General features: G+C 48.4%; 1 protein-coding gene across 6 annotated transcripts in view; it reads left to right on the top strand.

The window, feature by feature from the left end:
• The window catches only part of FYN (FYN proto-oncogene, Src family tyrosine kinase), a 199,480-nt gene extending 185,587 nt beyond the window's left edge, over nt 1-13,893 (top strand). For all 6 annotated transcript variants that reach the window (XM_072965751.1, XM_072965752.1, XM_072965750.1 and 3 more), the window contains 2 exons: nt 1,206-1,337; nt 13,227-13,893. In XM_072965751.1, coding sequence (XP_072821852.1) covers nt 1,206-1,337; nt 13,227-13,435 — 341 coding nt within the window. In that variant the 3' untranslated portion in view covers nt 13,436-13,893. The remainder of the gene's footprint in view (nt 1-1,205; nt 1,338-13,226) is intronic.
• The last annotated feature ends 339 nt before the right edge of the window (nt 13,894-14,232 follow it).

Raw genomic sequence — 14,232 nt, 5'->3', positions numbered from 1 at the left:
TAATTTAAAGATTTTAATCACTTGCCAGTTTTACACATAATGGTTTTTCACGGAAGATATTATGAAAATTTCTGATTTTGTCAGCCTTGGTATGATTTTTTTTAGGAGTTCCTAAGTAAAATTAACATGCTTTTAACATATAATTGTGTTTACATCAGTAATAAAAATTCCTTGTGTTTTTCCTTTTAGTTTGTTCAATGAAATATCTGGAATTGCTTTATAACTGCTGAGCCTAACGTGTGAGAGCACAGCCTGCTGAATCAATTTTAATTCCCTGTACACACATCTAGCTCCATAAAGAGCAGTGTGGACCCCACCCTTTCTTTTTGATTGGAGAAAGGATTCTTTTAATTGGAGAAATTTGAAAGAAAAGATTCTACTGACCTTGGCACTAAATTTGCTTCTTGATCTTGAGAAATCAAACTCATAGGACAGTCACTGAGACAACACGGCTCTTTAAAAACAAACGTTAGATGGGACCCTCTCTGGCTGGTAGGAGAAAGGCAAGGAGGTGAGGTAGGCAAGGGTTCCTGCAGTGCAGAAGAAAAAGCTATCCCAGAATTAAAGATGGCCACTGTTAGGAGGAAGGGTGGAAAGAAGAAAGAGAGTCGTGGGAGTCAGGGGAGTAGCCAGAGGCAAAATCATTTCTCTGCTCTGGGTGCAGGAGGCATTGGGGAAATACAGCCCAGTTCAGCATAACACACAGGCTGCAGCAAACTGTCTCCACCCTGGGAGCAGTGTGGTGGTTTGATCTGGTTTTTATGTACCTCACTAAGAACAGACTGTGGTCTTATACACAAAAGGATTCTTGAGAGTAGCATTATGATTTAATACTGTATGTATTTATTAAAATATAACATTATTTGAAAACAGAAGAAAAAATACATAAATTAGTTTCCTAACTCTCACATTATCCCTACCTCCAGACCCTGCCTATGACATTCAATCGGTTTTGAGCTTTAGGGTCAAGAAGGCAGAACTTTAAGTGGGGTTGAAGTCCAGCCCTTTTATGGGACTTGCTTAAGGTTGCAGAGCTAGGACCAGACCCCATGGCTTCTCAGTCCTAGACCATGTCTTGTTTCACCTCCTTCCCATCATCTCTGAATTTGATCACATGAAAGCACTTCCAGGTGCTCTTCCTTCGCCAGCCCCACACCCAGTGCAGTGCTCTCTGCCTGACAAGTAACCAGGTGTTCTTCCTGCAGGTGCCAAGTTCCCCATTAAGTGGACAGCCCCTGAAGCAGCCCTGTACGGGAGGTTCACAATCAAATCCGACGTGTGGTCTTTTGGAATCTTACTCACAGAGCTGGTCACCAAAGGAAGAGTTCCATACCCAGGTAAGGGCAGGACGCAGCCAAAATGGGCCTGAGTGGGTGTTCTTCCAGGACCATTTGGGGAAACCTCACCTGTTTGCCTTTTAAGCCCCATCCTCAGCTTTCTGCCGCACGTGAGAACGTGGACAGATACTCAGCTTGAGAAAAGCAGAGTGGGAGCCACCGTGGTACATAGGCTGGGAGCCACCATGAACTGTGTGCCAGGACAGATGCAGTTGGCAGCTGGTAAACACTTCAGGCCACCTCAATTCATGGAATCTCTCTCCTCTCGGTAGGAGTGTGCGTGTGGCTCCCAGAGCAGAAATGTCGCTGGCAGAACCTCTGCCCAGTGGGAGTTTGCAGACACTTCTGGAAAAGAGGGGAAGAGTCCCCACTGCGTTTTGATCAGTCTGTAGCGCTGACCCTTGGGGTGAACCTGGCAGGGAGGCACCAGGACCCACACTGCAGGCTGCACTCCAGATGGCCCCGGGGAGCACAGGCACAAGGGAAACAGTGTAGAAGCCACTCACTGCACGTTTCTGAACAGAGAATGCTCTGCAAAAGCAAGTCTCGTGTAAAGAAATGGGAGGTCCTTTCTTTTTAATTGAAGTACAGTTGACTCGCAGTGTTGTGTTAGTTTCTGAAATTGGAGATTCTTAAGCCCTGGAATTTTTTCTGCATTATCAGAATCATGCTCTCCCAAAGAGACCACGAGCTTAGGTTATCCACTCTTACACTCATTAATTTAGACAGATGGTGACGTAAAGGACACTCATGCCATTTCACCTCCACACCTTAGTGGTTATAGCGCAGGGACGATCTGCTTTCTGAATGTTAAGGACATATTTTTCAGTTACTGCTGAAGAGAGAACATAGCTCCCCGTCATTCCCTGCCTAAGAAAGGAGCTTAAAAAGAAAAAAAGGGAAAAAGAAGTGATAGAAACAATAGTGGAGATTAATGAGGAATTGGGGTCTCTTGCCAATCCTGGGTTTGTAATCGTATCTTTGCAGTCGGAAGAGCCAAGGAGGGCAGATCAATTTGTAATCCCTTTGTTCCTCTTTTGTGACTGCTTCTGGTCATCTTCAGAGAATGCAGAGAAGTAAAGAAGATCTCTTTCTGGGTTGGTCGTAGCCACAAGACTCCTAGGAGAGCCGGGTTGGCACAGAGGCAAAACTGACAAATTCCCGGTCCCTGAAGCGCCAGCACTAGGCGTTCAGGGATGCGGATGGAGTCGCTGTCATGAATGAGGTGGCGCTGCTCCCTGCATGCACACGTGGGCAGACACTCCGGGAAGAGCCAACCAGCCCGCAAGAGAGGGCTGCCCTGGAGGGGCCTGGAGCACAGCACAGGCATCTTTGAATTGCTTCTTACAGGTCGGGGAGCTTGCAGGTCTCAGGATTCTGAGGATGTGAAGGCACCTCTTCTTTATTGTCTGACTTTTGAGTGCAGTGCTTCCTGAGCCCCACAGGTCTGTGGTCACCCGGTGTGTTCAGTGTGGTTGTGCGGGAGGTCAGACTTTGCGTTTTTGTGAAGCCTTTCCTCCCAGGGAGACAAAGCTGCTTTTCGTTTCTCAGGGTCACACACAGAAGCCAAGACAAAGGGGCCGGGGCAGGGGCGGGGGCGTCAGAGAAGGAAGGCGGGTGTGTGTTTCTGAGGGAGAGTCTTTCGTCAAATTTGGCTTTAGCATAAAGAAAGCTGCTGGTTTTACAACTAGGCTGTTTCATTCATTCAGCTGAGCATCAGTAAGTGTGGCCTGTGCCTGGCATTTTGCTCTGTCTGGGAAATAAGTACAAATAAGACATTCATGCTCTCAGCAAACACTGGTGAGGACGGTCCTCGAGCACGGTGCTGTTGCAGTTGCTGGGGAGAGAACGGTGAGCAAAGAGGTAAACTCAGTCCCTGTACTCACGGAGCTCATAGTCAGAGAGACAAAATATGCAACAAATCCAGGGAGAAATGGGCCTCTTTGTTCCATCTTTATTGTTAGAGGAGATCATCCTCGAGGGGTGGAATACTTGGATTCACCCACTGTGGGCCCTGGATCGTAATTCTGATCCCAGGGTCAGGAGCACCTGGTTACCTGGGCACAGGCATCTCCATACCACAGGTCCTGAGAAGGGCCTTTCACTCAGCATCCTGTGAGGATGGCAAAGGAGTTTGAAATGAGAACTAAGTCCACGTTATTATGCGTAATCACACACTAGGAACCGCTGCCCATGTGCAGAGCCGCCCGAATCCTGTGAGGTGGCAGAGAGAAGGGGTGTGTCTGGGAAGCTTCGTGCAGAAGAAGGCACAGAGGGTCCCCCTCAGGCTGAGGAAGAGGGAGGAGGGTCCCAGATGGGGACGGGCACGTGGGAAGTCACCAAGGCCTGGGAGGACAGGACGGCGCCAGCACAAGGAGCTGCGGGATGAGGAGTCTGGGGAGAAGGAAGCTGTGCGGCAGAGCGCCTGGAGGAGCCGCCGGAAAGCCTGGTAAGAGCCCGGCGAGGGGCCTGATGCTGCCGGAGGGAGGCTGGCTGGTCTGCAGCGGTGGCCTGGGAGCTGTGTCGGCGGGGGAATGACAGGAGCCACAGGAAGTTGTTCCCACACCTGATCCTAGCCATGCGTGCTTCTTGTTTTTGTTCTTTAGCAGAACTATAATAGTGTTTGATCGGACTTCTGAACCTCAAGGTAAACTCTTCTTGAGGGAGAGGCTTTTAAAGAGGGACTCCAATGATAGAATGACTAGCCAATGAAGGATAGCAACTCCTAAGGAACAGGCGGTTTCATGAAACTACATCTGACGTCACCGTGAAGGGAAGGCCTGCCCCTCTGTCCCCGCCATCCATCAGCGTGGCCACGGCAGCAGTGTGCGCAGAGGGCTGCTGCTCCTCCCCGAGTCCTCGTACCCACGGGCGGCACCCAGGACAGACTCCCAGTCCCTGTCCACTGTGACTTCTGTTCTGACAGCTTGATGCAGGTCTTTCTCAGTTGGTGCGAGTGCATTTTCAAGTTATTCTTTTTTCAAGAGCAGTAGGTGGAGGTACATTTTTATGAGCTCTTTTGTACCTGAGAATGGTCTTGTGGCACCTTTATGCACAGGAAAGTCACTTTGGCTGACAGATGAGGATGGAGGTCAAGGGAGAAAGGAAAGTGACTTGTAAATGGGTTTTATGAAAGCTTTCCAGGCATTTTTGCCCAGTGTGAAAGAAGGTCCAGAAAAAGAATCGGAGAAGAAACTTTGAATGGTGTATGTAAGAGGGGACCGAGTAAAGGGTTAAAGGGATGAGGCGATGATAGAACATCAGATCAGTGGTTAGTTAGCAAGTTTTGTGAAAGGAGTGGAATGAAAGAAGGGAAGAACAGTCTTAAATTGAGCGAGAGCCTTGAAGCCAACTTAAAAATACTGAAAGGTGACACTGAGATTACAGGGAGGTGGTGGAGAGGAGTCCCATCACCCTGCCAGACAAAGAAGGTTGCCCCCAAGGTGTGTGACAAAGACGGATGCAGTTCCAAAGAGCAGCTTCGTTTTCCAGGTTCCCAGCTCAGCCTGGCCTGAGTGCATCCTCAGCACAGCTGTCCAGCTTGCTTTACCATCAAGGTTCAGAGCCATTGTTTGCCTCGAGGTTAGAGCTGATTTTGTACTGGTGCATTGTTATAGATGAGAAATGAAAACACTTAAAGCAGTTTTCTAGGGTTGAGGATTGATGCATAAACTCAAGAGTTATGCATTTTAACCTGTCATTTCACCTTCAAATCCGTTGTTTCCTCTTTGCCTCCACTGCTGCTGCTCCATGGCAGGCTGTCACCCTCTCGTGCAGTGACCCCGTCATGGGTCTCCCTGCTTCCAGTCTCTCCCCACGGCCCCCACCACCACCATCCTGTCATTGTCACCACCAGGACTATCCTAGAACACACAGATTCGTTATCTGACTCTACTGGTTAAAATGTCCACAGCTTCCCCTTCCTTCCAGATCAACTCCAGTAGCCTTAGTTTGGTGTAGTCCTTTGTAACTCTTTCCTTCAGTCATTCCATAAATATTTACTGAGTACTGACTCTAGGCCAGGTGCTGGGTGGGCACCAGGGGTGTAGCAGTGAGCCAGCAAAGACTCCCACCCTCCTGAACTTTTCATTCTTAGAGGAGACAGACAATAAGTGAAAATAAATAAGCAGAATACAGTCAGTGATGGCGGGCGGTAATGGGTATGGAGAAAAATAACATGGGAAGGGGATGGAGGATGGCCAGGGAGAACCTCACTGGGAAGGTGACATCTGGGGAAGGGCCTGAAAGAAGCAAGGCTCAGGGTTGATTCCAGAGGGAGAAACCCCCTCAGAGGGAACAGAGCACGAGGGCCCTGAGAACCACAGCAAGACTCTGGTGTGGCCGGAGCAGAGGGAGCAGGAGGTCCACAGGGCCCCAGGCAGATCAGTAGGGCCTTCCTAGGCCATGGTTAGGTCTCTTGCTTTTTCTTTTTTTTTTTTTAATATAGTTGATTTACAATGCTGTGTTAGTTTCAGGTTTACAGCAAACTGATTGAGTTTATACACACACACACACACACACACACACACACACACATACATATACATATACACATACACACATTTTATATATATATATATATTTTTCAGATTCTCTCCCATTATAGGTTATTACAAGATATTGAATATAGTTCCCTGTGTTATACAGTAGGTCCTTGTTGTTTATCTGTTTTATATATAGCAGTGTGTATGTTAATGCCAAACTCCTAATCTATCCCTCCCCCGCCTCCTTCTGGTAACAAGTTTGCTTTCCACGTCTATGAAGAAGATATGGTGTGTACACACACACACACACACACACACACACACACACACACAGGAATATTATTCAGCCATTAAAAAGAATGAAATATTGCGATTTGCAGCAACATGGATGGACCTAGAGATTATCATTCTAAGTGAAATAAGTCAGACAAAGACAGACAAATACCATATGATATCACATAGATGGAATCTTTAAAAATGATACAATGAACTTATTTATAAAGCAGAAATAGACTCAGGACTTTCGCTCTTACTCTCAGTGAGACGAGGAGTCACTGAGGGGCTTTGAGCAGGTGACATGACCTGACATGATTTCTCTCTTGCAACTTCCCGACCCTTCACACCAAGAGGTCTCTCTCAGACATCAAGTTTATCTTCTCAGCTCCACTCTCTGCCTCAGAATCCTTCAAAGCCCAACTCGAACATCTCTTCCTTTGTGTAGCCTTCTCCACATCTCTTCTTGGGTTGGCCCTTCTGCTTGTTCCCACAGCACTGGGCACATCTCTGTTGAAGCCTTTGTCTATGTGTCTCTATTTCCCAGTAGCTCTGAACTCTAAGGAGAAAGGAGCTCTTTTTATGTGTTCCCCATGCCCAGCACAGTATCTGCCCAGTAGTAGACTTTCAATAAGTCTAAGTGGATGGATGGGTGGATGGATTACTGGTTTGGCAGGGGGAGGAAAAGATTATGCCTATGAGGCTTTTTAAACAGGACTTTGCCCATAGCCTGCAAAGCCTTTCAGCTCTGTTTCTTCATCTCCACACATAAAAATAGCATGTTTTTCCCAGCCACAAAATAGCCTCTGTCCTCAAAGTTGTTCTGGGAAACTGACCCAGTGGTCAATTCAAACACCATGTCCCAGCTCCGTTCTGGGCAGAATGTCCTGGCTGTTCCACGCCCTGGCTCTCAGCTGAGCACCTGCTTTGGGAATTTGGCAGGATCTGACAAAGCAGGAACGTTCCCTTAAGCACATTTATTCGTGCATTTGAAGCACTTTCAAATCTTTTAACCAGTGACAGCTGCCTGACTTTTGTGAAAGCATCTTGTGGCTTGATATGGACTTGAAGAGGAAGGTAAAGTAGTGAATCTATAGCGCTTTCCTTAAAGAATTTGAGTCTCCACTTTTGTCCTCTCCCCGCCCCACTCAGACAGAGCCTGAACCAGAGACATAAATTCCTCTTTGTCCAGCAACCCGTCATTGTTGCCTGCACTCCTGTCCCTGCTGTGCCCGACATGCCAACAGGAGCGGGGTTTTCTTGGGGTAGGAGGAGGTTAGGACTCTCCAGCCAGGAGAACGGGAAGTGGGATGAAGCCTCTCATCTCAGACAAGGGTGCTTTGTCCTCTGCCCTCTCTGCCCCCATCCACAGTCTGCAGGCTTTTCCTTTTGGCTCATGGTGTTCCCTCCAGAGGGAATTCTGCCTGGAATGCTCAGGAGTCATGTTGTCACCTCCCCCTGCAAGGTTTCTCTTGGCCGGTGTGGCTGGTGAGAGGAGGGGAGCGGGCGGCGGGAGGAGGACGCAGGTGAAGAGGGCAGCCGCTCCTGAGTCCTGCCTCCTGCTGCTCTTCCTTCTCGCTGTGCATGTCCATGGCCTTCCATGGGCAGCCTCCCCCTTTCTCTCATTCTGCCACCTTTTCTGGGACAAAGGAGCTCTTCACGGGAGTGTATTATCAACTTGAAATAACCTTTGTGTGTTACGGTACCCGAGTCGCCGTCATCTCTGTGTTTATTAATACAGTGGGCTTAATAAAAACAGCTGTTCTGAGGTTCTGTGGTTAAGATGGGGAAAAAGAAACAAAACTAGTCATTGTTGTGCCTTCTCAAGGTCACTCCTTTGTTTTCAACTCTGCTCTTTGAACAGCATCTATATGCCCGAAATCTGTACTTTGGTCTCATAACCGAAACCTGACTTGAAGCGTCCCAGTTGTTGCCCGGTTAGATACCTAGAGCACACGATGGTCTGATAGCACACACTCATGCTGAGCAAGCGCCATTAACTTCGCCCTCCTTCCTTCCTTCCTCCCGGCACGCACCACACTGCTCCGCAGACAAGTAAACAGAAAGGCTTTTTACAGGGTTTATGCAGAGAAGCCAGGGGGAGCCTCTGACGGAAAGCTTTATGCACAATAGAGTATAATTTCCTTTCAACAGAAAGCTTGGTTTGCAAGAGGAAGCTGGATATCTGAGAACCTGAGCATCATTCCCATTCTTGAAGTGCTTAATTATTCACATGGCACAAAAATCCGGGTTCTCGCAACCCTGAGTCCAATCCAGAGGCAAACCTGAACAGGCAGCAGTGAAAATCCCTGATTGTGCAGTGGGGGCCCCTCGGAGATCCACACTAGGAAGCTGCACAATTGGAGAGCCAAACACTCTCTGTTCATAGAAGTCATTCCTTTTCGAACAGCTGAAAGCACAGTGAATATCGAGGTAGTTACTTTGCTGACAGACAGAGAAACTGAGGCTGGAGAAATTCAAGTCACCTGCTGAGAGACATGGAGTCGGAAGTGGTGATGTGGTTCTGCCAATGCAGATGAATTGTTTTCTTCCCTAAAGAATCAAAAAGAAAAGCAGGGAGGCTCTCAGAGTTAATGTACAGCTCATAGAAGAGAAATAGGAACATTTAAAAGAAGAGGAGTGAGGGAAAAAGGAGAGAAAGGAGAGAAAACACAACACACATGGGAGTAGACTCTGTTGGCAACCATCTGTAGTAAGGGTTGGGAAGTGAGAGTTGGAAACTTGACCTTAATTTGGAAACCAAGAGGAAGCCAGCCACATGATTTCTAACAGATAATATGGTCGTAATGCCAGGAAGTGAATACAGTCCACTCGACCAAAGAATCTCCGCTGTGGAGTAGGGCAGACCAACTGGAAATGATGCTACCAGTGAGCATGTGTGAAAGCCTGAAACACAGGGTGACAGGAGGCCCCCGTGGAAGATCAGGGCAGAGGAGTCTGAAAGCACATCCCAGCACAGCAGTCTACACAGGTCTTCTGTGAGCTGAGTACCACTGGGTTGGGCCTGTGAGAGGGACCCATGGAACTGGCCCATTTTCCTGACTCCAGCAAGAGAGCAGGAGGGTCCCAAGCCACTGCGGTGGGGCCAGGGGAGGACAGGGCTAGAGTGAAAATGGCGAGTGTGCCTGCTCACTGGCCACCAAGCCCTGTGCCCCTTCTGTGATGTGGAGGTAGGGAGCCAGGCAACGTGCCCTGGGAAGCTTTGTGATGATGAACAATGCTTCGCAGGGTCAGACACCACTGACTGGTGGAGCCCACCCTCCTGTTGAAAAACCGTCAGTTTCTTAGCCTCCCACCAAGAAACTGGAGGCCCGAACTGTTGGTGAGAGCATTTCCCTAAAACATGTCCATACACCATATTTTAAAGTTTCTATCTTTTCTGTTTCTCTCCTAACAATCTCTCCACCAAAAAAGGAAAAACATCCCCGGGCACCCTCCTCCCTCCCCGTCCGCTTCCTCAGCTGGAAGTAAGATACAAAGACGCCTCTCTCCTAGTGTCCCCATGCCCTTTGAGACTCTCTGCTGACCGCCAGACACTCAAGCTGCTGGGTTTTCCCTTCCCGGTCCCGGCCCTCACCTCCCAGGTGTTAGATAAAACCAGTGTCTTGAGGAAAAGTGGCTAAAAGAGGAGGAGTAACAGTCCTTGTAACAAAAATATGAAGCCATCTAAAAAGAAAACATGAAACGGTAGGTAGCGCAAAGAGTAAAATCCATTTTTGCTAAAAGGAAATTCTTGAAACAAAATACAATTTTTCAAAGCTCTTATAGCTGAAAATACTATTTTTTTAGAAAGATATGAACACAAATCGATTACTCTGGCTATTGTTTGTCAAGTGAAAACTGCCCCCAGCCTTGCTGAGCAGCGGCGATCTCTTGGTTGTGCAATTACCCCTGCAGAGGCCCAGCCTGAGGGTGCCGGGTCCGCCTCTGGTGTACGGATGGTTGGAAGAGAGCTCGTCCCATTCGGATTATCATTGTCAGCCAAGTGCGTTGTCTTATATCCTGCTTTTCTGGCAAAGCTGACATTGCTGTTTCTGTTTGGCCCGGTACAAGCAATCAGTTGTGTGCGCCCCACGTTGAAGAGGCCTAGGGAGCAAAAGAGGCATAAGAGGAGAGAGAGGAGGGGCGAGGAAGAGCTGACAGGGAGGCCTGCTGGCATCCAGTGCCACGTGGGCCGACGTACAGCTCCACCCCGGTCACAAGTGCCCAGGATGCAGGCGGCCTCGGGAGATGCTCTATGCCGTGGGTCAAGTTGCTGCGTCCGCTGTGTCAAGGCTCAGACAGAGCACCAGAGAAACAGGCTTGACCCAAGTGGCCAATTAAACTATCCATTGGTGGAGATTGAAGCAAGAGTTTAAAAAAAAAATACTTGAAATCTTTCCATGCATAGTCTGTTTTTCAATAACATGAAACGTGTACTTACATATGTGCCGCAGAGCAATAGGAGGATGATTAACTCAGCTCTGCAGCGTTGTTTCGGATGGTCTCAGAATAAAGCATTAGGAGGCATTCAGGGGTGGGGTTGTAACCACCTCCAGAAGGACCTGCTCTGAGGTTCAGACCTTCTGCCTGTCTCTCCTCTAGTTCCCACAGGCCTCTGGCAGGGCCAGGGACAAGGGATTTCTGCAGGTTTGGGCCATGTGGTTTCTGAGATGTTATGAAACCAAGGACTGTACTGACATACAGAGCAGACGTTTCGGAGGATGCCAGTCCTGATTCGTGCTTACACTTTCTGTTCACCTTTCCGGGCTGGCTGGAATGTGGTGGCGGCTGTCACTTGTGCCAGGCAGGGCTTCCCAGCCAAAACTCTTGGGACTGGATGTGCTTCAGAGTCAGACTCTCTTTTTTTTTTTTTTTTTTTTGAGAAAGTCCACACAGTGCTTAGAACATCATTTATATAACACCCTAGGAGAGTCTGGGGCTGCACTCTGTATTCAGACACCTTCCTACCTCTGCAGCAATGCCTATGAAAAGTAAAAACACTCAGCAGCCTCACACCAAGTCATTTTATAGCCCATGAGGTGAGTTCAGACCAGCCGCATTGCCAAGTGCGTTACCAGAGCTTTTGGGTTGCAGAGCTTGTTGAATCTGGGAATTGTAAATAAGGAAATGTTGGTCCCTGTCTCTTGCCCTGTTTGTCCAGAGCCTGCAGGACACTCTCCTGGAAACCCGAGCCTCTGCCCTCCCTTCCAACACCCCCACCCCATCCTGAGTTGTCAGAATGAGTTTTCAGTAGTTGGAGGAGGATTTAAGGTATTTAGCCACAGAGCTGACCGAACATCCTCCTGAAGAGGACACCTGTAAAGTCTGGCGTGGCGTGGAGGCGGGGAACGAAGACTCGTGCACCAAACTGCTCTCACTGGAATAAGGGTCACCCCTGAGGTGATGTTAGAATAATTAAATTGAAGGCTTGCTTCAGCACAGCGGGAATAATACATGGATTTTATCACCTCAAGGAACTATAGTGGCAGGGAATAAGAAAGCATCCTGAGAGGGTCCGGGTAAGCATGTGACTGACAGGGCTATGGCTGACAGCCGCAGGAGCCGGGACAGACCCCGCCCCAAAAGCAACAGCAAAACGAAGAGAATTGGCAACAAATCCCAAAGTCTGAGCGTCCCCTCCCCAGGGGGCAGGGTTGTGATCTGGGCCCAGCTGCTCTGGCCAGGTTTACGGGCTTCTAGCCAGCGGGTTGCCACCTTCTCCAGAATTAAGGGGAGCCGTTCCATGGACATGCTGTGCCTGCTGGCTATCTCCCTGAGAGCTAGGGGGAAGCCTGGGCTTCTGAATGGCTGGAAATCAGGTTCTTGCTTTTATAAATTAACGAGGTCGGAAGTTGGAGAGGACTCCAGACTATAAGCTCAGGGCCAAGGAGCAGCCAAAACATACAAGGGCTTGGCAGGCAATGGCAGAACATGATATGACAAAAAAGAGAAGGAAAACTAGAGAAGAGAGCAGCCTGGCAGTCATTGGCAAAGGGGTCTGGGCATTTGCCTCATCCCAAGTGTGGTGTTTCCTGTTCTGTCTAGATGGCCAACACGCAGGAAGACTGCATTCTCTAAAGGGGTAGCAGACGCCCAGAGCAACTCCTATTAGTTCCATGCAACCTGATGATTCAACATTGGGCAGCTCCCCCAGAGGGTCACAGAGGTCTCGGGTGATAGATGGCCTGTCCTAGGTCATTAGTAAACACAGATGCCGTCTCCCCCGCAAAGTCATCAAACCTTAGGGCACCTGGGGGTCTCTGGTCTGGACGGTACCCGGCGTGGTGGCGTGAAGTCAGATCTCGGACCCTGGGGCACCAAGAGCCTGCCCAGGCACGAGGACAGCTAATGTATGAAGTTCATAACGGAGCTTAGGAGTCGCATAAACAAAGGACACTTTATTTTTCATTCTATCCATTTGTTTGTATCTACTTCATTCATATTTTTTGTCAGCCTAATTGAAGTGTAACTTACATTCAATAGAATCCAACAATTTTAAGAATTCAGTGAGTTCCGACAAACACGAACAGTCACACCACCACATCCAGGATGTAGGACACAGGTTGGCAGCCCGCAGGCCAAATCTGGCTCCCACCCTGTTTTTGTTTTGTACATTTTTAGAGTTGTAAAAATAAATAAAATGAAGAATATGTGACAGACATCATATGCAACCCACAAAACCTAAAATCTTTACTGTCTGGCCTTTACAGGGATGGTTTGCTGATGCAGAACGTTTCCATGACCCCTCAGTGTTCCCTGCGGCCCTTTTGCAGGGTTCCCCTCCCCCTCACCCCTGGCAACCACTGATCTGCTTTCTATCACTGTAGTTTCGCCTTTTCTAGAATTTCATATAAATGAAATCATACAGCACATTGCCTTTTGTGTCTGGCTTCTTTCACTTATAATGCCTTTGAGATTCATCCTCCAGGGTTTTGTGTGTGTCAGTGGTGGGGTCCTTTTTTATGTCTGAGTGGCGTGATATCCCATTGAAGACAGGGTTTGACTCTGGGTGAGGTGGGGGCCCTCAACATGCTGTAACCACGCGTAGGCTCCAAGCAGAAGAGAGAGGTGACTGAGGGGCAGTGGCCAGGGCGCGGGCTGCCTGCTCTCACCGCGCTTGTCTTTGCAGGCATGAACAACCGGGAGGTGCTGGAGCAGGTGGAGCGCGGCTACAGGATGCCCTGCCCGCAGGACTGCCCCATCTCTCTCCACGAGCTCATGATCCACTGCTGGAAAAAGGACCCCGAAGAGCGGCCCACTTTCGAGTACCTGCAGGGCTTCCTGGAAGACTACTTCACCGCGACAGAGCCCCAGTATCAGCCTGGTGAAAACCTGTAAGACCTGGTCTGCAGAGAGAGGCCTGTCCCAGAGGCTTCCCCGCCCCCTCCCCATTAGCTTTCAATTCCGTAGCCTGCTGCTCCGAGCAGGGCAGCCAGAACCGTCCGGGATCAGATTGCATGTGACTCTGAAGCTGACGAACTTCCATGGCCCTCATTAATGACACCTGTCCCCAGATCCGAACCTCCTCTGTGAAGCATACGAGACAGAACCTTGTTATTTCTCAGACTTTGGAAAATGCATTGTATCGATGTTAATGTAAAAGGCCAAACCTCTGTTCAGTGTAAATAGTTACTCCAGTGCCAACGGTCCTAGTGCTTTCCTTTTTTTAAAATGCAAATCCTATGTGATTTTAACTCTGTCTTCACCTGATTCAACTAAAAAAAAAAGTATTATTTTCCAAAAGTGGCCTCTTTGTCTAAAACAATAAAATTTTTTTTCATGTTTTAACAAAAACTGATCAGGACAGGTGTTTGTTTTTTTCTTTTTTTATAAATATGAATATATATATAATATATACATCCATGTACATACACCATGTGGGTGCTAACGTGGAGACCACGGGCCGCAAAGCTTCAGGACCCAGAGTGAGGATTTGACTACAAAATCGACATAAAAGCGCTGGTGTTATTCTGAAAACTTATTTTCGGCTTTTGCAAAGCATGATTCTGCATTTTTTCTTTTTTGATCGGGATTGCACTGTTTTGGTTCGTGATTGTACCTGTAGGTGGCTGATACTTAGACTCTTCCAGCAGCTCCATCCACCAGTTCCGTTTCCAGTATTTGCTTCGACTTAC

The sequence above is a fragment of the Vicugna pacos genome, chromosome 8, assembly GCF_048564905.1.
Source record: "Vicugna pacos chromosome 8, VicPac4, whole genome shotgun sequence".
NCBI classification, from domain to species: Eukaryota; Metazoa; Chordata; class Mammalia; order Artiodactyla; family Camelidae; genus Vicugna; species Vicugna pacos.
This window is presented reverse-complemented; position numbering and strand designations above follow the sequence as displayed.